Source organism: Manihot esculenta, chromosome 15, assembly GCF_001659605.2.
Source record: "Manihot esculenta cultivar AM560-2 chromosome 15, M.esculenta_v8, whole genome shotgun sequence".
NCBI classification, from domain to species: Eukaryota; Viridiplantae; Streptophyta; class Magnoliopsida; order Malpighiales; family Euphorbiaceae; genus Manihot; species Manihot esculenta.
The window spans coordinates 637,216-662,519 of record NC_035175.2 but is presented as its reverse complement, the minus strand read 5'-3'; the positions used below and the strand labels follow the sequence as shown (position 1 = coordinate 662,519).

At 34.9% G+C, this 25,304-nt stretch overlaps 4 protein-coding genes and 1 non-coding gene across 6 annotated transcripts; 1 reads left to right on the top strand and 4 right to left on the bottom strand.

Moving 5' to 3' along the window:
- Window positions 1-3,249: 3,249 nt before the first annotated feature.
- LOC110601114 (chitinase-like protein 2) lies at window positions 3,250-5,061 on the bottom strand. Its single transcript, XM_021738129.2, has 3 exons — window positions 4,594-5,061; window positions 4,311-4,470; window positions 3,250-3,940 (listed from the first exon to the last, which is right to left on the bottom strand). Exons 1-3 carry the CDS (start codon window positions 4,982-4,984, stop codon window positions 3,526-3,528), a joined length of 966 nt encoding a protein of 321 aa, XP_021593821.1. The 5' UTR covers window positions 4,985-5,061; the 3' UTR covers window positions 3,250-3,525.
- A 1,868-nt stretch (window positions 5,062-6,929) lies between these two features.
- Window positions 6,930-9,473, bottom strand: LOC110601940 (GTP-binding protein SAR1A). Its single transcript, XM_021739352.2, has 3 exons — window positions 9,159-9,473; window positions 8,941-9,072; window positions 6,930-7,534 (listed from the first exon to the last, which is right to left on the bottom strand). The coding sequence occupies exons 1-3, from the start codon at window positions 9,285-9,287 to the stop codon at window positions 7,214-7,216; spliced, it is 582 nt and encodes a 193-aa protein (XP_021595044.1). The 5' UTR covers window positions 9,288-9,473; the 3' UTR covers window positions 6,930-7,213.
- Window positions 8,052-8,178, bottom strand: LOC122722032. The gene has a single exon (XR_006348883.1). It is a non-coding gene; the product is annotated as a small nucleolar RNA snoR83 (small nucleolar RNA).
- A 100-nt stretch (window positions 9,474-9,573) lies between the features above and the next one.
- Window positions 9,574-10,321, top strand: LOC110601942 (60S ribosomal protein L29-1-like). Its single transcript, XM_021739354.2, has 3 exons — window positions 9,574-9,726; window positions 9,841-9,944; window positions 10,039-10,321. The coding sequence occupies exons 2-3, from the start codon at window positions 9,843-9,845 to the stop codon at window positions 10,120-10,122; spliced, it is 186 nt and encodes a 61-aa protein (XP_021595046.1). The 5' UTR covers window positions 9,574-9,726; window positions 9,841-9,842; the 3' UTR covers window positions 10,123-10,321.
- Window positions 10,322-14,215: 3,894 nt separating this feature from the next.
- Window positions 14,216-24,612, bottom strand: LOC110602122 (dihydrolipoyl dehydrogenase 2, chloroplastic). Of its 2 annotated transcripts, none has more exons than XM_021739551.2 (15): window positions 24,041-24,612; window positions 23,586-23,732; window positions 23,209-23,343; window positions 22,918-23,035; window positions 22,207-22,331; window positions 17,308-17,433; window positions 17,091-17,171; window positions 16,466-16,528; window positions 16,299-16,370; window positions 16,130-16,208; window positions 15,947-16,047; window positions 15,736-15,849; window positions 15,396-15,509; window positions 15,030-15,101; window positions 14,216-14,682 (listed from the first exon to the last, which is right to left on the bottom strand). In XM_021739551.2, exons 1-15 carry the CDS (start codon window positions 24,359-24,361, stop codon window positions 14,653-14,655), a joined length of 1,698 nt encoding a protein of 565 aa, XP_021595243.1. In that variant the 5' UTR covers window positions 24,362-24,612; the 3' UTR covers window positions 14,216-14,652. The 2 variants fall into 2 exon arrangements, with proteins under 2 accessions (XP_021595243.1, XP_021595242.1); XM_021739550.2 differs by having other exon boundaries at window positions 14,216-14,623.
- Between the last annotated feature and the right edge of the window lie 692 nt (window positions 24,613-25,304).

Sequence of the window (25,304 nt, the reverse complement as noted above, 5' to 3'; positions counted from 1 at the left end):
TTTTTATTTATTTAATTTGATATATTTATATTTATTATTAAAAAATGAATATTATCTCTAATTTATTAATTATTTTTTATTCTTATTCATCTTTTAAATTAATAAATAAAAAATAAAAATAAAAAACTTGTGCCAGAGAGAAGGGGCCAACTTATGGTAAGGGGAAGGCAGTTTCACATGGATCTGCCAAACAACTCCCAATTTGAGGGAAATTTGCCTAATCAAGTAATACAATCTTATTTCCATTTCTTACTATGATTATGATTATGATTATGATTATGATTAATAGGGAGAAAAAAGAGTTGAATACTTACGGCTGACTTGTTATGAACCTTAATCCACCTCATGCGCGTGTCAAAACCTTTATTTTACCGTCAGTTTAAATTTATTTTTATTTTTCAAATAATGTGAGACAAACATACCGTTTTTGCTAAATAAACACAATTTTACAAAATATTTCGCTTATTTCATTGAAAATTACTATCTTAAATATATTAATTAAAAGTAATAACAAAATTTAAAATTTCTCAAAATTTAAGTTAAATGTGAAACAATTTTTTACAGAAAACAATTATAAACCAGCCGCACTATTCTTTAAAGTCGCCAAATTTGACTTTGCGGCTCAACTCTACAATTTAAATTATTGAGTGAAGAATCCGGAAAACACCACAACATGCTACATGAAGTAATGCTGATAGTATTAGCGCATAAAATTTCATAATAACAAAAAATAATCAAAATCAAATAATGGTTAAGTTGAAATGTGCTTCCATGACATTGGCAAGGCATATATAATATAGAAAAATATTTTTTACAATTTTCTAAATATTTAAAAAAGTAATTAATAAAAAATATTTTTTAATTAAAATAAAAAATTAAATATATTTCAAAATTTTTTTTTACAAAGAATATTTTTCTAAATATAAATTACTTTTCACGAACAGATGAATGTGTAATTTTCATATATTAATAAAAAATTATATTACACAAGTTAATATGTTATGATGACGTTGAGTCCTCTGCTGAGGAGATAAAGGGTAATTGATGAATAGAATTTAAAGATTTATCCCCTCACCAGTCATGAAATAACTGCTGAGGAGATAAAGGGACAATTGATAATCGCTGAATTTCTTCACCCCGATCTAAAGGCCAGACCCATGAAAACAGTCCATGATCCGAAAGCTTCAATATTCCCCTCGAGAGCCAGGTCCAGCCCGCTCAGTCACAGGGCCGGACTCCGCCTAGACTCCTCAATCAAGCTGGCCCAAACCTCTCGGCCCAGTAATCAGGCCCTCTCCAGGCTCAACTTCAGCCCTACCATTCAACCCAGCCCGGAAAGGGGAAAATGACCAAGATGTCCCGCTGGTAGGTCCTTCCGCATGCGTATCAGAGGAGAATTAATGGCCGTTACGCATGGAGCAGGCGCCTGACACATCCGTACATACGGAGCTAGGCGGCAAAAGACAGTTAGCATTGTGGCAGAAGACAGCTAGTATTGTGGCAGAGAGACAGATATATATATCACGGTAAAGGTCACGCAGAGGGGGCTCTCTTCTTCTTCCTTTTCCTTCCTGGACACCATTTTTATTCTTTCTGTAACTCTTGCCTAAATATACTACTCTGAGCCATAAAATCTGACTTGAGCGTCGGAGGGCCTCTGCCGGGACACACCCGGTAGGCCCTGACCATTTTTCCTTATCTTACAGGTCCCTTCACCAGGAAAAATATGGAGAGATCCACCAGGGAGCCCAGCAAGAAAGGACCAGAAGAAAACCAGATCTATCATAATCAGGAGGAGGAAAAGATTTATCATGTTAAATTTAATACAAATATTTTTTGGATTATCTATTTCAACGGTTTAAATTAACTAGTGCATAAACTTTCCTGAATTTTAGTAACTGCAGCGCTCGTGAACCCTGAATGCTTTTGGAATTTTTTATATGACAACAAAGCCTTTTTCTTAAAATAATAATAATAATAACAAAGGACGCAATCTTAAAATTAAAAAAAAAAAGAAAAGAAAAGCCGTTTGCTCACGCCTTTCTCTAAAGTTCAGTTTCGTACCGTTTTTGAGGAGAGGTCAGGCCACTGGCCGTCCCTGCTTTTGTGTCCTTTGTTTCCTTTTTCTTTTTTTTCTCTCCATTTTCATTTTTATTGTTTTGTTATATATCATTGTTTAGTCTCCAATAAGGGAGTTTTCAGTCCCTCACTCTCTGGATTGAGGCTGCTTAGTGTTTTTTATTTTTTATTTTTATATATAAATAGATTGGAGCCGGAAGGACTTCGCCAAGGAAAATAAAAAAAAAATTTAATTAATAAAATATCATTTCTAATCGAAAAATTTATAATTTATTCTTTATATTTTCAAAAATTTATTAAAATATTCTTAATTTTTTTATCCGTCAACGAAATAATTTTTCTATTTATTTTTATCGTTAAAAATACAATAAAATACCAAATTACCCTCTTTCTTCTCTTGAACCTTTTCATTCTCCTTTTCCTTTTTCGATTCTTCCTCTTCTTCTTCTTTTATGTTTTTTTTGAGGAGGCAATTCTTCTTTGTTATCATCTTTTTCTCTTTCTCCTTCTTTCCCTCCTTTTTTATTTTCTTCTTTTTCTTCGTCATCATTTTAGTTTTTTTTTTTAGGAAAAAAAAAATGAACTATTTTGTTAACGAAAAAAAACAATAAGAACATTTTAATAGATATAAAAAAAGATAAAAATATCTTAATGAATCTGAAAAAAAATAAGGACGTTTTAATAAATCTAAAAAAAAATAAAAACAATTTAATAAATTTTTAAAAATGTAGGAACTCACTTGTTAATAATGGCAATACTTAGAAACTAAATAAGGAGTTTATTTTAGAGTAAAATCAGATTTTAAAAAATTTCTCTTTCATCTCTCATCTATTTTTAATGAAAAAAATGATGGAATGACTATTTCGTTGACGAGAAAAAAAAATAAAAACGTTTTAATATATTTTTTAAAATACAAGAACTGATTTAGTAATAATGATAATATTCAGATATTAAATAATAAGTTTCTTTTTTTAATTTTATCTTAATTTAATTGATCGATATATAAAAATATAAATTACATGTATATATTCACATAAAAATATATATTTTTATGTATTATTGAGACTTTGATATAATATCTTGGAGTTAGCTTTTGAATGCCAAAAGTAATTTTAAGAACAAACTCTCACATTATTGACATGATTATATGAAATTGAAATTGGACAATTCTAGTAGTGAATAAATGTTGATGATCAGAACACATGATATATACAAGTTTCAAGCATAACAAAATTTAAGGTTTGCACGTAAAAAACGAAGGGCACAAGTGTTTCAATTTACGCCTGAGCATAGCAGATTCAAACCAAACAAGAACTGAACATATTCTTTCTTGTCATCAGAAACTTATACACCCTCAAAACTATACCTGTCCTGTCCCTTATTAAAATCTTTTCACTTTCAGAGGAACTACTCAACATGGACAGGCTACATAATATTTACGATCACTCAAGAAGATGATGAAGAGGAAGAAGCTTGATTGAAAGGGACCTGTTCGGCGCAGCTAAGCACTTCATGAGGCCCTGCCTCCTCTCTGCCAACACCCAGCAGGTCAAGGTAATATAGGTAGTGAGAGACGATATTGTTCATTGATTCGTCGTCGCCTTTCCCACAAACCTGATCTCCATAAAGAACATTCATGGTGATGCCAAAGCCAGGTACCCTCTTGGATAAAGTGTCGTTCTTTGTAGGCTTCCAGTTGCCCACGAATACATCATGAGCTGATGGTTGATTCTTCTTTTCTGGAGTCATCCACTTCCAAATTGCAGCCTGGAAGGCTAGGGTGGCATTGTTTTCAATATATTCTGGATGATTCAGCAAATCAATCTTCAGGGCTTCCCCAGCCTTGCCATAGTTGTAGTTCCTGTGACGGAAGCATTAGTGAGAAAAGAGAAAGAGAATGCTTCTCAGGATTTGGGGGCATCTAGTGAAGTATTTGTCTAGGCTACGGTAGAATTCCAGAAGAGCTACGAGTGAACTATAAATCTGAAGATTACTTTATTTTTCACACTCAATTACACAGAGACAAGAAAGGAGTCTTCCAACTTTCCTCTTAAAGGTTGTGGGGGACGGGGGCTTTCATAGGAAAATACTAGTAATAAGGGAGAGACATAAAATCATTTTTCTCAAGAAAACTTAAGATCTTGGAGCTTTCTTATTTGCATTGGGCATTTAAATGGGAAAAAGAAGCATGGAGTCGGGCATCATATCATACGGTTAAAAAGGACGCGTACCAATAGATAGGCAGGGCACCTCTGCCGTGGTACGAAACTCCAGGAGTGCATGGATAGGTGTACTTATAATAGTCATCACAGTACGATTGGCTGGGGCTCATTTCTTTGTTGTAGCATAAGCCCCAGGCTAATGGTCCTCCCGTAGCCACTCCATAGCCACCTGAAAACAAGCATCATCAATTCCCTTATAATTCATATATTGAAGAACAAGTATCATCAATTCACATTAAAGCCAAAAGGAAAAAAGAACACGTAAAAGTGAAACATAAATCTTTCAACTTACATGAAGTTTTGCTGCCCACATGCCCAAGGAAAGCAGCAACTTCCTTCTGACCCGTGAGTTTTCCTCCAGTGGTACCAAACCCATGAGGCTGGTAAACTGCAGCAGCAGTTATAAAAGAATGGTAGTCCCAAAATCCAACAGCATGAGCTACAGGCGTGTTACGCTTTGCAAACAAGTTCTCAAACTGGTAGGTCTGGAAATAATCAGAAATAGTGTCGTTGCAGCAATATGCAGACAAGCCTTTACACTCCCATCCCTTGTCGCACACCTTCTTGCCCTTCACAATCTTCACCAATGGCTTTACCGAAGATGGTTGATCATCACCTCCATTTACTGCTACCACTAATATTAACAATGCCATTGTGGCAAGAACACAATTTCTGGCCTCCATCTTGGGTTCTACCAAAGAATGTGTTCTGGGGTGCTGGATTTCTCTTGGTGGTTGTGGCAAAGAAATTGAATGAGGAATTTAAAAGACGGTGGTTGGAATCGCTTTGGTTGAGTGAAAAGAATAGAAAGCGAAGGCCTAACACATTAGGAGGAAGAGATTTTTCAGAGCTGAGGTGGCAGCAGTAGCTGCTTTTGCTTGCTTTCTGTTCTTCAATTGCAAGCAAAGTAATAATTTGGGCCAATCGCCGCACTGAAACCAACCAGTGAGCCCATCTGCAGTGTAGTTGGTCTCACATGGGCTTCATCTAAGCTATAGACTTCAGAACTAGTCAAGGGTCAGTTCGGCGCCGGTGTCGGCTTCACATTTCAATTTTAAACGGTCCCAATTCGAAATGATTTAAATTTAAAAACACTACGGTTTAAAACGATTTTGGCTCAGTCATGGTTTTGATTCGAAGAGGCTTTAGTGGGCTTCATGTTGATCCTGTTGAATAGATGTAGATAGGCAGGAAAGCAAAGCAGAGAAAGACTTCTACCAAGCTAGCCGGAACCAAGCTGAAGACGTGTCGAGAGAGCAGTTATTCGGTGTTTCGTTCGAAGAAGGCACAAGAAGAATATCGAGCGATGAAATTGACCCATAACCAAGCAGAGGTAAGTGGCCAACTCTTCTCTTGCTGGTAGTGAACTGAGTTAAGGCCCAGGTAGCGACTCGATTCATCTCTGGGGCAGAAAATGCAAAGATAACCTCATTGCCCAGATTGAGAAAAAAGGGTCCGTTCTCCAAAATTATAAAGACAGCAAACGATGGTATGTTGGACAAGCTTGTGAAGGTGAAACCCCTTTGCTTGAAAAACTCTTAAAAAGAGTATGAGATTTTTTTTTTTTAAAGAAAAAGCGCTCTTAATCATCTTATAACACGAATAACGAAATTAAAAATAAATAAGGTGAATAAAAAATAAAATACTCACCTTTTTCATTACCTAATTTTGCGTTTATACAGTATATCAGAGCAGCATTCCGTTCGAATGAGCAGAATTGCAGAAATCATGGGTTTTCTTTTTTTTAAAAGAACCAACTGCTAAATTAAAAGGGGGAAAGCCCTTGACAATAGATTATAGCTTACAAATTGATAAATGAAAAATGCACATGTTTTGAGCTACTTCAGCCTGGACAATCAAAATCTCACCTCTGTATAAATTACCTCTTCTTTCCAGTAACTTACGCATCATGTCATCTGAAGAAAACTTACAGCGAATTAATGCTGGGTCCCACAAGTAGTTATTAGATTTCATCACTGATGACGTCCCATAAAAACAATAGGGCTCGGATGGGAAGAATCGGATTTCACATCTTGATTGCGGGGTAAAGTGACAAGCGACGGTTTTCAAGATATTGAATCAATTATAGGATTATTTTTATTTTATTTAAAAAAATTACTGTATCTCAAAATATTCCTAATCAAACTGATTAATTATAAAAATAATAATCTTCATCGGTTTAATTTTAAGTTTAAATTAAATTAGTCAGATTTTAGTTTCAATTCAGTTCCAAACAGGATAGTAGTCAAAACGTACCTTCGCCTAAAAGCAGAGAGGTATAAATTACTAAAATTTATTATTTTATTATTAAATTATCATACTGTTTAAAGAAATATTAAAAAAAGCCTTACGTAATGATCTGTAATTTTTTTTTTTTTTTTGAAAAGAAGTGCGTTTATGACTCGTCAATATACAATTTTCTGATTATGATAGAATTGATAGAATTAGTTGGGCGGATGAACTTCGTCCAAGTGAAGCGGTGGAATGTGAAGCATGTGTTTTTCCTTGCACTTCATTGTTGGTGGCTGTAAGACGCACAAAACAGATTAGAAAGCTGAAGCCAGAGATCAATCAGAAAAATTGCAGAACATGGAAACTCAGATTAGGATCTAACAGTAGGCAGGAATATGAACCAAAATAGCTATTACTGGGAGTTGAACGATGATTATGACCTTATTAATCCACAAAAGATAATCTACCACCAAATCGTTGCACACAGATTTGTTGTTCAATAAACACCAATTTAACAATGGCTGGAGTTATCAATCAAATGTTTCTACTGATGTTAATCCTCAAAACAATCTAACCCAACACAAACAATAATTCCATTTTCAATCTAATTGTTGTAAGATACTGCAAAAATGACAGCAAAACCTCCCAAAGAGTACAAGGGCCAGATGATTTCCAAAACCCTATTTGATGTATTGAGAGACCCACTTGAAGCCATCGCCATATCCCATCTTGCGGACGATACTGCACATGAAAACTTCAAGGGGACGAACATTGGAGTCTGTCAGATTAACCTTCCCCTTGCCAGTTGTGAAATTGGTAAGCCCTAGGTGATAACGAAGCTCATCCTCAGAAGCTGCATAGGGAATGTCAATCTTGTTGCCAAGAATGAGAAAGGGAACATTGGCCAGGGATTCATCTGAAAGGAGGGCATCCAATTCCTTTTTTGATTCTGCAAACCTCTCCTTGTCATATGCATCCACCAGGTAAACCACTGCATCCACCTGCTCATGGAGAAAAATGTTGCTTGGGTTCTACACAATCTGACATAACATATTATCTACAAGAATTAAGCAAACTACATACATCCTAATTCTGGATGAATGACAACTGCATAATAAATTAGAATTCCATTGCGCTTCACATGGGATTTAAGAATTAACAGGCGCAAGAAACAATTCGAAACTTTTGGGGCAATAGAAACCTATTAAATGAATCAGGTAATGATATGTTTTAATCCCATAGCTCCAAAGAGGGACAACAATGTGAATGTAAAATTGGTTACCGATGATGTAAGTCCAAAATCAATTTTTATTTTCCATTTCTTGACAAAAAATTCTCCTCTATGATCACCAACGATGTGAAAGGGAAACTTCAACTTGATCTTCAAACTTTTCATAAGATATTAGAAATAACCCCAGTGCCAAGTTTTCAGAAGATCTTATTAAATTCGAAACTGCAAAGTTATCATTCCTTCAGAAAACAATTTAATCATATTACTTGTAGAGGCCATAAACTAAGTTTTATATGGAAAGCTACTATTAAAAGACCTTTGTAAAAGCCGAAAAAAAGGTGCTATCAGCGAAACTTCCATCATCCATATTGGCCTCCCATGAATCAGATAACACAATGAAAGCTTATCTGGGATTATGAAGGCACAACAAATGATAAGAGAAGCATGACTTGTATTCTAAAACAATTTAACAAACAGAAATAAATTTTGAAATATGCACAGATAAGAAATCAAAACTGCGAAAGGTATTTTGGCAAACATGTGAAACCCAGTGTTCGTTTACATTTCCATAAGTTAAGATGTATTTAAACTTGCCAGAAAACAAGAAAATATGCAGATGCATAATCTTCTGCAGCGATCCAGCTGAGAATCAGGTCTATCCCACATCAATACAGTACAAGAAAGAAGATGGCCACACAGTCCAAATACCTTTACTCCACCGAATATGAGTGAAGAAACCAGTTAGAAGCAGCCAACAACTTTTTAGTGAGATAAATGGAAGGAAGCAACCAATGATGAATGGAATATAAGTTACTAGCTTAACACCTCAGAAGCCACAATACAATACAATTACAAGGCATCTAACAACACGAAAATGAACAAAATTAATTTCCAAACGTAATAGATCATGGAATTCCTCAATCAATAGAATCCTCATAGACCCACATAAACACTTGATCATACATTTCTGAAATATGAAGCGTCCAATTAGTTGCATAAAGTGATGTTAAATATACACAATTACACAGACTGTCATGCACTAAATCCACTTGTATCGAGTTAAGCAAGAATATATCCTAAATAATCAAGCCATAAATGCATAAGAAACATTAAGGAAAGCATATTGAAAGTGATTAACAGATAAGAAGCATTGACAAATCAGAATACTATGACCACCTTAGCATAATAATCTTTCCAGACACGACGAGCGATCTGGTGACCGCCTAAATCGAAAGCCTTGAACTTGATCTTCCCTATGCTCAACTCTTCCGATGTTGGGTGTTGGGTGGGCTGGTGCTGTACCAGTCTCTGCAAGAGAGATCCCAGATTCAATAATCCATGGGCAGAAAAGGAGGGGAAAAACACATTAAAAACGTAAGAAAATATTATTTAACCTCATCTTTCAACATGTGAAGAAGGGTAGTCTTGCCGGCATTGTCAAGCCCCAAGAAAAGAATCTTGGCCTCCTTTTGCCATAATCCAAGAGATGCAAGAACTCCATAGAACCAATCAAATAGAAACATGCTTCTTTGTAGGCTCGGTTTGTAACTCCCAAAGCGGTATCACAATGGGGACACAGATGTATACAAATTTGATATAGGAGGAATTGGGGATCTAAAGACCAAAACAGGAGCAGGGATTGGAAAATGTAAATTCAGAGGTCAGGTAAGATTATATATAATTTCTTTTATTGACTGTGTTTTGTGTCGTTTTTTGCGTTTCCCAGATGCTTACCGGCTACCAGCGGAAACATCATTTTTGCATTTGTCGAGCAGGCCAAGCCCAATTCAAGACTTGGATTCATTGCAAGCTGACAACCCTGTAAGCCAGCCCAAGGGCATTTTTGTCACCGAGAACTTATATAAGGTGTCCATACTTAGGGTTTCTTTCTCAACAGGCCGGACCATCTTTCACATCCCGCGACAGAAGCAGAGCCGCACCCTCCTCCTTGCTCTCCCTCAGGTTCTCCTTCCATCTGTCGTAACCCTGACACTTGAATCGTTGCTATTATGGAAAGCTTTGGTTTTTATTCTGAATTAATAGAATTTTTTGTTTAATTAATTATTTGTGTTGCAGAGATGGCCAAGTCAAAGAATCATACTGCTCACAACCAGTCCTACAAGGCCCACAAGAATGGGATCAAGAAGCCTAAGAGGCACCGCTACACCTCTACCAAAGGGGTAACTGATCCGTTTTTAATATTCTTCACTTATTTTATTCATATCCATAGGTTTTGTTTCAATTAACTTGCTTTCTTGCTGATGTTGTGCGTAGATGGATCCCAAGTTCTTGAGGAACCAGAGGTATGCCAAGAAGCATAACAATAAGAGCGGTGAGACAGCCACCGAGGAAGAGTAATGGAGCTCTTTGTTTCCTATGTCCATGTTAGGGTTTATCTTAATAGTGTAGTTCTTTGTTGGGCTTTACTTCAATGACAATACTGTTAAAGCCATTTCTGTTTTGGGTAATTGTTACTGATACTTGTTTTAAGATTGTTAACACTTGTGGGTCTATTCTTGTTCTTGATTTCATTTTAAAGAAATGCTTTTTATCTTTCCTTCTGGCCTTAAATTGCAGCTTATGGCTGATCATATTGCTAATGCTTTCATTTCTTTCCATCCGATTTTGTATTTTTTATTATATATTTTGCCTTGTTATGCTTGCTTGGTTATGAGGAAGTAATTGTATTATGGAATGGGAAAAATTCAGAAATTGGTTATTCCATTCATTTTTGTTTTGAGTTATGATTTGGGATGCAATGGTTGACAAGTGGCTAGGATTGGCTATGGGGAGAGCTGATGGTCTAGAGAATTGGCATGTGCTTGTTCTGTATATATTCAATCGTAGGTAAAATTTGCTTAACTTGTCCCATTACTACTTTGTGTGAAGATCAAGATTTTGTATTCATGTGAGAGTAGATGTTTTGTTTATTGTGGTTTATCTCAGTCGAAAACCGGATCTTGCCCTTGTATCTTCTCAAGTCATATTGAAGAATCAACTTAGCTAGTGTTTGGGAAGGCTATGGACTGTGGCGAGAGATGATACCTGTAATTTTATCTACGCCTTCCATCTAGAAATCGTTTCGAGTAGTTTTCAAGTTTAAATTATATCATTTGTTAATGGACCTTGATTGAGATAAGTTGATTCACATTTGCTGCTGAATAATTGGGTTCCTAACAAGATAAAAAGGATAATATAATAAAAGCATATTTGGATATTACTTAAATAATCTCATTGATGCCATAAATTTGATCCATTCCTTTATAAATATAGTTGCTTTTAGTTTGTCAAAATAAAGAATAAATGAGATCACTTCAACCACGCAAACCTGTGAAATTCTATAAACCGATGAAGTGAACGAAGACTTGGAAAGGGAGCCAAAAAAAAATTGCATTTGCTTAGTTTGACTATCATTATTAAATTATATTTTAGTCTTTATCAATTTTTATACTTTTAAAAGTAAATATTTTTAAATTTTTTATAATGATACAATTGTTAAAATTCAGAGATTAAATAATCATAATAATAACGACGACGACGATGATGCAGGTGTTTTGAGATATAAGCAGTTTTTGGTTCTGGCGGAGAGGTTTGTTCTCTCCACTCCACCCTTTTCCTTGCATATATGTATGGTTTTGGGTGGTGAAGTGTAGGTTTAAAGCTTTCTTCGGAAGGTTTGTTTTGTGGATCTGAGAATGGTTGGCGATACAAGCAAGTCTCTCATGACATCAATTTTCCCTCTGGTAGCCGACTGCTGTGAGTTCAATAAACTTGGAAACCAATTTGTGTTTCTGAATGTTTTTGCTGGTTTCTTCTTGTGTCTGCTCTTGGCTATTCTGGATATGGTGGTTGGGTTCGACGTGGTTAGTTGTCTTGGTTTCTTGGATGTGCAACTGCCTTTCATGTTGCTACCTTCACGTTTTCAGCTGTTGCAAACTCGCAATTAAGGTTTGTTTAACATTACTGTTAAATTTACCGTTGAAAAAATATTTTATTAAAAAATATTAAAAATTATTTTTAATATAAGACAACAAATTTTTCTAAATTGTTGTTTTTAATGGAATTAAAATAGTACTGTTTTTTTCAAAAATTCTCTTTTCTGAACTCTAATGTTAAACATCCCTTAAATCCAATCAGCGTCAAACATACCTTAGATCCAACGGTGGAGGCTTGTTTCGGTGCCTTCCAGACATTTCTTAGAGTTGGGCTTCTTTAGATTTCATCAGTAATCTCTTATTTTCACCGTCACTTTCAATTTGGTCATTCATCTTTAATTTGAGTTCTCTTATAAGAAGTGTACTTTTTTATCTATTAAATGTTTTATTTGTATTTTTTTACATTTCTCTCTCGGTGGTTGAACAAACTCGCACAAATAACAACATGGCACGTTTATTGGGATGTGTTTTGCCCATAGAATCCTTCTCAGCTATTTCCTCTCAGCCCATAGAATCCTTCTCAGCCCATAAAAATATGGCAAGAGTTATTGTATAAATATGCAAACTTTACAAATTTTTTGACTTGATATAAAATTCAAACAAGTATTATGCTATTGATTATAAGCTTTGCAAATTTCTATAAGTTGATTCCCAGTTTTGATGCTAATACAAGCAATACTTATTCCTTTCCTAGGAGGCTAAATCAAAGGTCGGAGTACCCAACTGCCCATACGGGAAATATGAAATTAGATTTTGTAGTTTTCTTTGGTGACAAATCTCTCTTATGATTATGATGTAAGCTTATTCGTGTTCTTGTTTTTATTTGTACTAATGGGTCATTGAATAACTTTATTTGCTCATTACATACAACCAAATTTTTGAGTCATCATTTATCAGTACAGGAGTAATACTCATCTGTCAAGCTTCACGTAAAAATTGTACGTTATGTTTTAAAAAACTAATGCTGTTAAAATGGACTAATTGACCAGCACAGCCGACTCGATCCACGCAAACTCAATCTCAAATAGACCCAATCAAAAAACCCCATGAAAAGCAGCTTTTTAATATTTAGACCTGGTCCACAGCAGGTCCATGGACAGGCGTGAACAGCTTTTTATATAAGAAAATATTTAAATTAAAATTTAAAAAATTAATTAAATTCAAACTATTCAAAAACGATAAATGAAGAAAAATATTATAAATGAAGAAAAATATTATAATCGATAAATAAATTTTAACTTCATATGTTTCTTAAAAAAATCTAAATAAAATTTATTAAGAACCTTTAAATAACAAAATAAACTTATTAAAAACTATAAATACATATTTTTTTTAAATTAATAACATCTAAATTTTATTTAAAAATTGATATATCTTTTATCATTTAGTTGCCATTCAAATTTTGATTTTTATTTATAAAAAAATAAAATTAATGAATAAAATGATGTTGTTTTAATATTTTTTAAATTGGATAACTTGCGGATCCGTCCAGTTAAATTTACGCGAATTAAATCTTAAAACGAACTGGATAAAAAATCTCATTTTAAAAATAGATCTCAAATCTTTTATTCAAATCTGAAAAAAATATGAACCATTTCAAACTGTCCGTGGATTCAAGAAACTATATCTTCTTTGGAATGTTATTGAAAAAGCTTTGTGCTTTATTAACGTCTCCACTTCGGCAAAAACCATTCAACATTGAATTCCATGATGCAATATTTCTACAATGCAACGTCTCAAATACTATAAATGCTTCATTCGGTTCTCACATTTTACTTCCCAAAAAACCCATCAATGATCATTCCATATCTCCTGATCAAGCCATGAATGGCTCTATCAAACCCAAAATCTTCTATATGAACACAAGTTGAAAGTGTTGTCACAAGAACGAGTTCATATGAGCTCACATTTTTAAACTTCATTTATCTAAACAACTGTAGACTTTGGAACAACCTTGCCACATCTTCGCCATTCACTGTTAATAGATGACCAAAACTTCCTTCTCTTTCTCGCAGCTAATTGTGGTCTACATATTCTTCTCTTTCATTTGTGCTTTAGTTTACTCCATTGATAATAGTGATTAGTGGTTTTAAAGAGAGAGAAGTGAATTAGTAGGTGACGGGAAAATATTTATGGAGAAGAGATTATATTTGCATGGAGGAGAAAGGAGTGCAGGTGATGGGTTATTTTTATGGAAGAGAGAGAATATGTTATTTCCACATAAACGTGCCATGTTAGCAACTAAAGATAGGAAGAGTTACTAAAGAGTTTTTTAATATGTAAATTAAAATTCAAGAAATTTTAAGAAAAAAATTAAAAATTACGAGTTGAAAGTCACAAGAAAGATGAGGAACTACCAGTGAAAATTATATGCTGGTCTTGTATTGTGTTGTTTTGGACAACCGTTGTGGTTTGCAATATAGAGGTTTTTTTTTTTTCAATATAAAAAGTTTTGTTTAATGCTGCTCTTTGCACGTTTTTTTTTATTTATTTTTAAAACAAAATCTGCTTTTATATTTTAAAAAAAATGATCTAAATTAAAATCAAAATTGTTCACTGTACTGCTCCAACATTATGACATTAAAACAAGACTATTAAGAACTCATGTGGAGTCTCATTGTCCAAATTATAGCATGAAATGAATTTTACACTTAAATACCTAAGAACTGGAGTTGCATTTAAATGGAATTAGCAACAACCCAAAAGAGATCCCATCCCAACGACCGCCAAGAAAATGGTAAAAAAATTTTTTGATGAAGTTTCTTCTAACAGCGTTGCAAATTTGTCGAGTTGTCTTGCCTGGTAGCATATAGTTCCTTGGCCCTTTTAACACAAGCATATTTCTTCAAAATTTTGTACCATTAGTATTGAGATGCCTATACTGCAACTGGTTCACTCACTTGGCTTGAAACACGAGCTTCAACCTGTCCCCATAAATTAGGAACTTCTGTCACTAGCTTGAACATGATGGTGCTGTCTTCAGCTAAACAAATATATGCAACAAATGTGTGTGAATAATATGAGGACTGGGGAATTAGATAACAGTAGTACAAAATGCATTTTGTGGAAAGAAATTAGTTCAATCCAATCAGATATTTGTATCGGTAATATATGCAGTGTCGAAATTCAGCAATTTTCCATCCAAAGCTGGGTGTGGATATATTAGGTTCATAACCACTAAGCCAAGCCAAGCCTCTCAATCAGTATCATAACCAAGAAATTTGCCTTCTATCAGTTTCCATTTTCCATTTGCATGAATGAAACACAAGGAAGACAACTATAGTGATGGTTGATGTGATATTAGAAGTGAATGTCAGATGAGAAACTGACCTTTGCTGATTTAAAAAGTTCATCAAGTACTTCGGACAGAGTTGGATGTGCATGAACAGCAAATTTTATATCCTGCACTAGGCCAAAATAATTAGCAAGAATATGATATGCACTTCATTTTTTCCCCAAAAAGAATGGGACTAGGGCTAGGGCAGATGGATAATATATATTGACACAAAAATGACAGCCCGTGGAGAACATGCAGGATTTGAATGACAAGCAATAGAAAAGAGTATGGTTTATGAAGGAAACAAAGTTGCGCATATGAATACTCTTCTTAGTCCTCAAGCAGTTCATTGCAAAAGCTCTCGCATAATTAGCAATCTCAGGTAAGAGAACGTGGCACTTTTGGTCAAGAACACCTGCCTGAATACGAGTCCCCAAAGCTATAGCATTGGATGCTTCATGAATGAGATCAGCAGCATGCAACCCAAAAATATGGACTCCGAGTATCTCTCCAGTGTCAGGTCTGTATATCAACTGCATGATGAATGAGGAAACAAAAAAGAGTGACAATGAAGCACCCAAGGAAATCTAACTATATCAACAAAAGTAGATAACTATTAAATAATTTGTATACCAATAAACTTCCAAGGAATATCTTTATAAAGATGACTACTAGCTATTTATTTCAAGAAGACAACAACAGGAAGCCAATCTGACTGGTGTTTGCAGAGGATGGAGGAAAACAATTGAGGAATATAACCTTGGCAAGTCCCTCTCCTTCATTTTCTGCAAGGGCCTTAGTGTTGGCCTTAAAACTTGTCTTGGCAACACTTACTTCAAATCCTTCTGTTTCAGCTTTTTCCCTTGCTTGAGGCTGAGAATGTAATGTTCAGTTAAACGATGTTTCCAAAGCAAAATGAGAACTCTTCTTTGAATTAGACAATGAAAAGGAAATAGAAAGATGAGCGCACCTCTGTCAATCCAACCATACTGATTTCAGGGTGAGTGAAACAAGCTGCCGGAATGCTTAAATGATTTAGCACATGATCTCTTCCAGTGACTTGTTCAACCACTATGTACATGAAAAATGTAAAATGGATTAAAAGAAGCACCAGATTTTGAAGTCACAAGCAACATAACCATTTAGAATTAACCTGAAATTCCTTGAGCACTGGCTGCATGAGCAAGCATCATTTTACCATTTGCATCACCAATACAATACAAGTGAGGCACCTTGCGGTTATTATGACAAATTCAAGTGTTAGTATTTAAAAACAAAAGGCATTAGCCAAAATGTGCGCATAAGGAAATTATCAAACAAACCAGATTTCCATGAGCATCAATAACACGCATACACTCGTCAACAGGGACAAAACCACGTGTCACCACATTGACCTGTGTACATAAGAGAAAACGAATAAGAAGTATTTATTCTTTCAGATACAAGCTACCTAATCTCATCCACTTTATTGTTAATAAAGGGTATATACATTCTCCAAGCCAAGACCATTTGTGAATGGAGCTCTTCCAGTTGCAATTAAAGCTGCATCTACCTACAGCCAAAGCAAAGCCAAAGTTATATCTGATGCCACGGACATATATATAAGATTATAACACATTAGAAAAAGAACTACAGCACATAGTTTTAATGTTTATATAAGGTCGATGTTACATATCTGACTTGCTAAGTGTGCCGATAATAAAGCAGAAACCACAAAGATTCCAGTTTTAGATAATTCCTGCCACCCAGGTATAACTCTCCTCAGGTGGTGGTGAATTAATATGAAGAAATACCAAAATATAAACTTGAACTTGCCTTGTTTAGACAAATAAAAAGAAGGTCCATTTTCATATTAACCACCTTAAGTTCCTAAAAACAGGATATGTAAGTTCATTGACCAAGTTTGTTTCAACCAGTCATACAATAATTTTAAGGATGGACAGAAGCAAATCAACATTTCTGGTGGAGATTAACAAATTTAAGCAGTGGTCCTTTCCACTCACATTATTAGAAGTAGAAGGAACTAACAACATGCTTTCACTTCATAAGTCACCGATAGATATTCTTATCAGCATCAACACTCAAACTTCTAGATTTCGCACAACTCAAATTACCTCCAAAGTATCTCTGTGTTCCTTGGTCTTGGCATCAATAAGCTCAATAGTGACAGGTTTCCCATCCTTTGCTGGAGTGATCTATATAAATAAATACAGAAAAAGATAAATGCAATGTGCCCAATTAAATGATTAAGAGAAGGAAAGGGCATCAATGAAACATATTGACACATCACAAATCTATAAAAAAGCATACAAATATGAAATTTTTAATTACCTTGCTTGCAAATACTCCAGTATGAAAGTCAATTTTCCTTGGATTTATTAGTACTCTTTGAGCCAACTTCCCAATCTCAGGATCAAAGCCAGGCATAAGCTGATCTAGAGCTTCGACAAAGGTGACCTACAAAAGCCCACTTGATTACCGTGATTACCTTTTGAAAAAAGTCTAGATATATTAAGAAAACGAAATTTGAGCAATGCCATGCCAACTAGTGGCATTGATCAAGGTAGACAAGTTATACATTAGCCTAGTTCATTTGTTTCTAGAAAGAAAATCATATTTTAATAGATATGCAAGTCTCAAAGGAAAACAGAAAAAAAAAAAATTTCCTTGGTTCACTTTGAGCTATATATGATATGAAGTATCAAGTGAAACACCTGGTATATGCAAGTTTTACTGCAAACTGAGAGCATAAGCTATAAGATCAACCATTTACCTACTGTGCAGCAGTTAAGTGTAAACTGCTTTGAAGGTTTAAACTGTAAGTATTTAATTGGATTGTGAAGTGAAAGCTTTTAAAATTAGATGCCATATAAGTCAGCCGGAGCCAAGAAACTTCATGTAAAATAAACATGGAATCTTGGGCCAGTCATTCAAGATACACATATCACGCATCAAAAGGAATGTAAGCATCTTCAATACCTAAGTATTTTGGAATGAATTTTTTATTTTATTCCAATTGAATTGATCTTTATAAGATTTGAGTATTTATATACAAAGAATCAACCTAAATCAGAAATTAAATAGGATCCCAAAAATCTGAATCCTCCTAATTAGAAACCTACCATGTTAGTCAACGCTCCCCTCAAGTTGGTGTATAGATATCACATGTTGAATCACACATCAGTTGTGGAAAGGGGTAATGTGCCCCTTATATGGGCTATAGGCACTCCTCCCCCTCGAGCTAGCTTTTGGGGTGAGTTAGGCCTGGCCCAAATTTAACATGGTATCAGAGCCTCCCCATCCGATGTTGGGCGCCTCATAAATGTGCCACGCACCAGTAAAAATTTTGGTCGTGAGGGGGTGTGTTGAATCCCACATCGGTTGTGTAAAGGGGTAATGTGCCCCTTATGGGCTATAGGCACTCCTCCCCCTTGAGCTAGCTTTTGGGGTGAGTTAGGCCTGGGCCAAATTTAACATCACACATGCGCAACTTGCAAACCAAAATGTGATAGGTTTTGTTGTTGAGCCCTTCGGTAAACACATCAGCTAGTTGTTTATCGAAAGTCACATGATCTAATTTCAAAACAATATTTATTAACTTTTCTTTAACAAAGTGTTGATCAATCTCTATATACTTCATTCGGTCATGTTGAATCAGATTGTGAATTATACTGATGGCAGCTTTTTTATCACAGTACAAAGGGAGTTTGTCCCTCTCCAATAGTTTCAATTCTTCCAACAATCTTTGCAATCATAGGAGTTCACAAACACCTCGTACCATCGCTCTATATTCCGTCTCAACACTTAATTGAGTAACAATACTTTTGTTTTTATTTTTTCAAGTGACAAGATTTCTCTCACAAGTGTGCGGTAACCACTAGTCGATCTCCTATCATCAAGGGATCTAGCCCAATCTGCATTTTTGAATGCATTTATGTAAAGATGGCTGTGTTTAAAGAATAGAACATTTTTTCTAGGAGCAAATTTCAAGCATCTCAAAATGCGAAAAACAGCTTGCATGTGAGACTCACGAGGATTATGCATAAACTGACTGACTGCATATGTTATGTCTGGTCGAGTATGCAAAAGATACGTCAGTCTGCCTACCAACCTCTAATATCTACCAATATCCACTGATTCACCAATTCCTGCATGTAGTTTGTGATTGCTCTCAATTGGAGTTTCTGCTGGTTTGCAGTCTAACATACCAATTTCTTCCAAAAAATTTAGAATGTATTTTTTCTGAGAAATAAAAATTCTTTTCTTTGATCCGACAACCTCAATTCTCAAGAAATATTGAAGTTTCCTAATTCTTTAATTTTGAACTCTTGAACCAAAAGCTTTTTCAACTGAGTCATCTCTTTAATGTCATCTCGTGTCATTACTATGTCATCAACATAGACTATGAGAAAAGTAATTTTATCATTGTAATGCCTGATAAATAGGATATGATCAACATTGCTCTGTTGATAGCCAAAGGAAATCATAACTCCACTGAATCAATTAAACCAAACTCTGAGTGGCTACTTCAACCTATACAAAGTCTTCTTTAGCGTGCAAAACTTTTCTTGTGTTTTTTCATTAGCAAATCCAAGAGAAATTTCCATATACACTTCCTCCTTCATATCTCCATGAAAGAATGCATTTTTCACATCAAATTGTTGTAGGTCCCAGTCAAGATTTGCAGCGCAAGGTCGCAAATGTCTCCAGGTAATACACTCCATAGGTTTTAAGTGTATCCCTTGGCAATTAGTCTGACCTTGAATTTTTCAATTGATCCAAGAGAAAAAGTTAGAAATAGAATGCTTTGTGCAAGACCTAACTCCTTTTCTTTGAGCAATTGGTTTATTTAAATCATTAATGGGCTCAAGGTTTAGGAATAACTCACCAGATAGAGAAAAGAAAGATTCATGATACTGAGTAGGCTGCACGATGGCTTTTTCTGCTTCTATTGTGTCTCTTCTTGAGTATCTCTTAAAATCTTGTTTATCCAAATGCCAATTATCTTTTCCTGATCACTAATAGTCTCCCCTGTATAGTAGTTTTCTCTAGAGTAAAATGCTCTAGAGTTATAGAACTAAGAATCATCTCTTCTTTCTTATTGTTCTCTCTCTGAAAAGGTGATGAGATAGTACTGAAGTAAAGTTCAGTCTCTCTAAACGTAACATCCATACTGATAAATTAGATAAAGGGTGATAACACTTGTAACCCTTATGTGTGAAAGAATACCCAACAAACACACATTTAAAAGCCTTTGGATTGAGCTTCCCACCTGTCCTAGTATGAAGAAAACACATGTATCCAAACACATTTGTTGGAATAGTATAAGCATTTTCTCTTATAGCACTTCTAAAAGGCCTTTAAAGACATGAGTTTTGAGAGACATTCTATTAATGAGACAAGCTGCGGCTAAGACTGCATCTCCTCAATAGGTTTTTGGAAGGTTCATGGTGAAAAGGTGAAAAGAAGAGATCGTCTACTTCCAACAGGTGTATTTTTTCTTCAACAACACCATTTTGAGCATTAGTGCAAGGACAACTAATTTGATATACTATCCTATTAGACTCCAAATAAGCAAAAAAATGTCCATTCATGTACTCTGTGCCATTATCAGTTCTTAGAACTTTTACCTTAGTATCAAATTGAGTACAAACCATATTGTGAAAAGATTGAAAGCAAAAAAATATATCACTTTTTGCCTTTATCAAATAAACCCAAGTCATGCGAGTGCAGCAATCAATAAAAGAAATAAACCAACGATTATCAAACAGTGAGGCCATTTGAATAGGTTTCCAAACATCAAAATGGATGGTCACAAAAGGAATCGTACTCCTATTGTTACTTGAGGGATAAGAGGTTGTTGTACACTTAGCTACTCACAAGTATCACAAACTAAAGAATCATACTAAGCCTTGGAAAATAAATGAGGATAAAGTTTCTCTAAAATAAAGAAAGATGGTTGTCCTAGCAGTCGATGCCACAGTATGATTTACTAGTTGACATCCTGATTTCTTTCAAAAAGAGCCGAGGTGAATTCAATCTTAGATTCACTTTCAACATATATAAGCCATCGTGCAGTCTATCATTGCCAATCCTCTTCCTAGTTTGAAGGTCCTGAATAATATAATGGTCAGGAAAAAAATTAATTTTACAGTTAAGAGTTTTGGTAAAAGTACTGACAGATAAAAGATTAATAGGTAAATGAGAAACATGAAGAACAGAGGATAGCATAATATTGAAAGTACAAACAATCGATTCAGTTTTAGAGACAGAAACAAAAGAACTATCGGCTATTCTGACTATGTCCTTTTGTAGACATGGAAGATAATTAAGGAAGCTTTTAGAAGAGGCTGTCATATGTCTATTTGCACCAGAATCAATAATTCATGGAGATGACATGTTAGAAGATAGCAATAAAGCGAACAAAACAATGACAAGAGGTTGTCCAACTAAATCGAATACTCAGTCAACACCCAACTTCAATAAAAAAAATCCTTGCAGCAACAAAGCCAAAAAAATACCCTAAAAGAGGATAAAAGGAGGCTGCCCACACCCACACCACATAAATACCTAACCAACTCCCAATAGGGAAAGGAACAGTAGTAGAAGGCTGGAAACAGAAACCCAAGGTCAACGGTGGCAGTCAGACGTGAAGATCCTTGCCGAAAATGGGGTCACGCATCGGCAATGAGTGGCGCATGAGGGTCACGCACCAGCAGATGATGCACCAGAGACGAACGGATGGCCGGCGAGGAGGCCGTGATCCTTCTCAAAGTGGCGGTGATGAAAGAAAAAAGGCCTAGATATGAGAGTACCAAATTTGGTTGCTTAGGGTTTTGGAAATTCAAAATTGAATTAGAACTCTAAATCAAGCTTAGGCTCTGATACTATGAAGAATTTTGGAAATAATTTTTTATTCTATTCCAATCGAATTAATCTTTACAAGATTTGAGTATTTATACACAAATAATCAATCTAAATTAGGAATATTTATAATAAGAATAAAATCTTTGTAATCAAGCCTAATTAGTATCCAAAAAATCTAAATCCTCCTAATTAGAAACCTTCTATATTGATCAACAATGCCAAGTTAGGCACCACTGGCAGGAAAATATAATACAGATGAGGTCATTCTTTTCAAGTTATATACTAATTTTCCCCGATTGACTATCCAAGACAATTCTTTCCAATAATAAAATATAGAGAAAATGACAAGTTATTAGATGCTACCTCACTTCCAAGTGCAGTATATACATCGCTGAATTCTAGACCAATATAACCGCTTCCTACAATTACAATCCAATCAGGAACAAACTCCAGTTTGAGTGCATGGTCACTTGTAATTACAGTCTTCCCTGCAGGTCATTATTGTTGAATTAGAATACTAACAAGCAAAAAAAGCCAGACATTGCAGACAATTACATCAATGTACTTGAAAATGAACTCTAGGATCATTAGACAGATAACCCGATTTCCCCAAGCAGTATTATCCTCTAGACTGGTTGTGAATTATTCTTATGAAGCTAAGTCCTCTTTACTATTTGGGGTTATGGCCCAGCAAATCCCACTACTAAGTGATAAAATCATAACAGCCTTTCGTTAAATGGTAATGCCTAAACATAAGCTCAAAGAATTGTTCATAACATAACATGTTATCTCCTGAATACACAAGCAACTGAACAAGATTAATCCTATTTTTGTTATGCTTGAACCAAGTACCTCTTAATCATATCGAATTAATTTAGAGGTAGTCGTACCAGAGCAGATACAAAATCAAAATGTTTAAGTCCATATCTGCCAATAAAGGATATAGAATTTCTAAAAGCAATTCCCCAGAATTTCGAACATTCTGAATTCCCAACTATTAATTAACATGATAAGAGGAAAAGTGCAGGCAGCAAGCATCTAATATAAGACTGACAAAAGACCGTAAATTCTTACCATCAACTTCAATGCCCTTGGGGACAAAAGGAACAGAACCAGTAGCTATAATTATATCTTTTGCAGTCACTATGGTCTCAGGGAACCCAGCTTTCCCATATTTCACTTTTTGTGGGCCCTGAATGAAGAAATGAAAATCACATCGAAAAAATAATTTCTAGTGCATATCAAAATTAACATAGCATAAAAGTGAGATGACATATTATATTATACGAATATTCAAATCACAAGTGATTTATTAAAATGTATGTTGTAGTCCCACCAATTCTGTACAAGTAAAATGTAACTCACCAGAATTGTGCCAACACCAGTCAATATGTCTACGCCTAGTGCCTTTAATGAATTTGTTAAATTGTTACGAATTTTCGAAGCAAGGTTATTTGCGTGGTCAGCAACTCCCTGTCTGTCATATCCTGCTGCTGAAACCTATGAGGGAAAAGAACAGTGCCGTAAACAAAGCTTTGACAAATATTTTACGTGTTTGCATAGTAAACTAAATATAAGGTTTTGTTCTTCAAATGCAGAATGCTAAAAGCATTAGGTGAAGGAAAGTAATAAAAAAATTAAACAAATGAAGAATGTATGCTTGGTACATATTGTCTTCTTCCTTTTCGTTCCAGATTGAGCGTGTTTTTAAAGCAGCAAATGTGATAAATAAATCCCATTACCTGCAGACCCAAAGCTTTCAAATGATGCTCACTCTGAAGTTCACGCATCCGACCACTGACAGCCAGAAGAGCTTTTGAAGGAACACATCCTCTGTTTACGCACGTGCCGCCCACCACATCTCCCTCAATGATAGCGGTCTTCAGACCCTGTATTTATGGTACTTTAAATTCATACCCATTTTCATACAATAAAATCCAACTAAAAGCTATCTTTTATTACCAGCCAAGTTTCATCCTATGCTATAATTATCAATTCAGTGACGTCTTCAATATTTGTCACTGAGCTCCGCAAATTGGTTAATTCGAGATTCCAAGCTACTAAATCAAATTATTAAAAAGTTCAACTTGTGTCAACATTTAGTCAACTCTTTCAGCTAAAAATTCTAACTAGCGCAAACTAAAGTTCACAGATGATCTAAGTTCAAAAGCGCGAGCAAGCTAGGCGTTAAGAATACCTTCTCGACGGCATGAAGTGCAGCCCCGTGACCACCAACACCAGCTCCGATAATGACCAAATCGTAATCGAACGACTTTGGAGTGCTTCCATTATCAGCGAGGGAAGCTGAAATTGTTTTTGAGCGAGTTGGAGAGGGAAGCTGAAGTCCTCGACAAGAGTGAGACCGAGAGAGAGAAAAGAAACCTAAGGTCTCCCTTCTCAGACCACAGAAACGGAGATTTATAGGCTTAGAGGGAGCAAAAGGGAGGGAATCGAAGGTGTGATTTGATCTGGGAACTGTAGTGGGCTGAGAGAACGAGAGCGAAAATGAAGACTGCATTTTGATTTCTGTAGTGCGGAAAGCTATTTGAGAAGAAGATCCGAGGTAAGGAGGATAAAATGGAAGAGGCAATGGGAGAGTTTTTGTGGGGTTTAACTGTTAATTAATCATTGAAGCTCTTTGAGAAATCCGTTGAGAGTTAGAACGAGGCGGAGTTATCAAAGTGCGGCGGATGAACCACCTCTTTACTGCTACTCTTCCATTTTGGTTGGTTGTCCTGTTTTGCTATCGTACGCATGTCGCGCACCAGTTGACGTTGCTTTTATTTACTATTTATTAACTTAAATTATTCAAAATCTCATGATTTTCAAATACATAATTATTATCACCGTGAATAATATATTATGTATTATCAGTTGGATATTGGATGAATGATAATGCAATTGTATTGACAGTGCAAATTAGTTTAATATATTATACAGTAGGAGGGTGAATTTAAACCGTAATCTCTTTATTTTTAACCTTTAATCAAAACTAAGGACTGTCTACAACTGCCCCTTACTTGTATCACAGTTGTTGATGTTTGCATTGGCTACACTTCTGATTCAGGCGTGTTGCTGCAAATTATAATCATCAATTTAATCTTGGTTTACTTGTGGAAAATAGCATGTGTTTAAAAATTATTTTTATAAAAAATATTTTTAATATAATAATTTACTTTTTATTACTTTATTATAATTTAAATAATAAAAGAATAAAAAATTTAACTTCCCTCTTTTACTATAAAAATATTTTTTATTAATTAATTTTTTTAACATTTCAAGTGTGAAAAAATACACAAGTTTTTATGGATAATATTTTATATGAAACAAATAAAGCATCCAAGGAACTATGATTCAGTTTTAATTGAAATTCAAGCATGCATATTGTTTTAAGAAGAAAAATTCAAATTGATAAAAAAAAAAATGAAATACTAGATATGGCAAGACACTGGACAATGTGT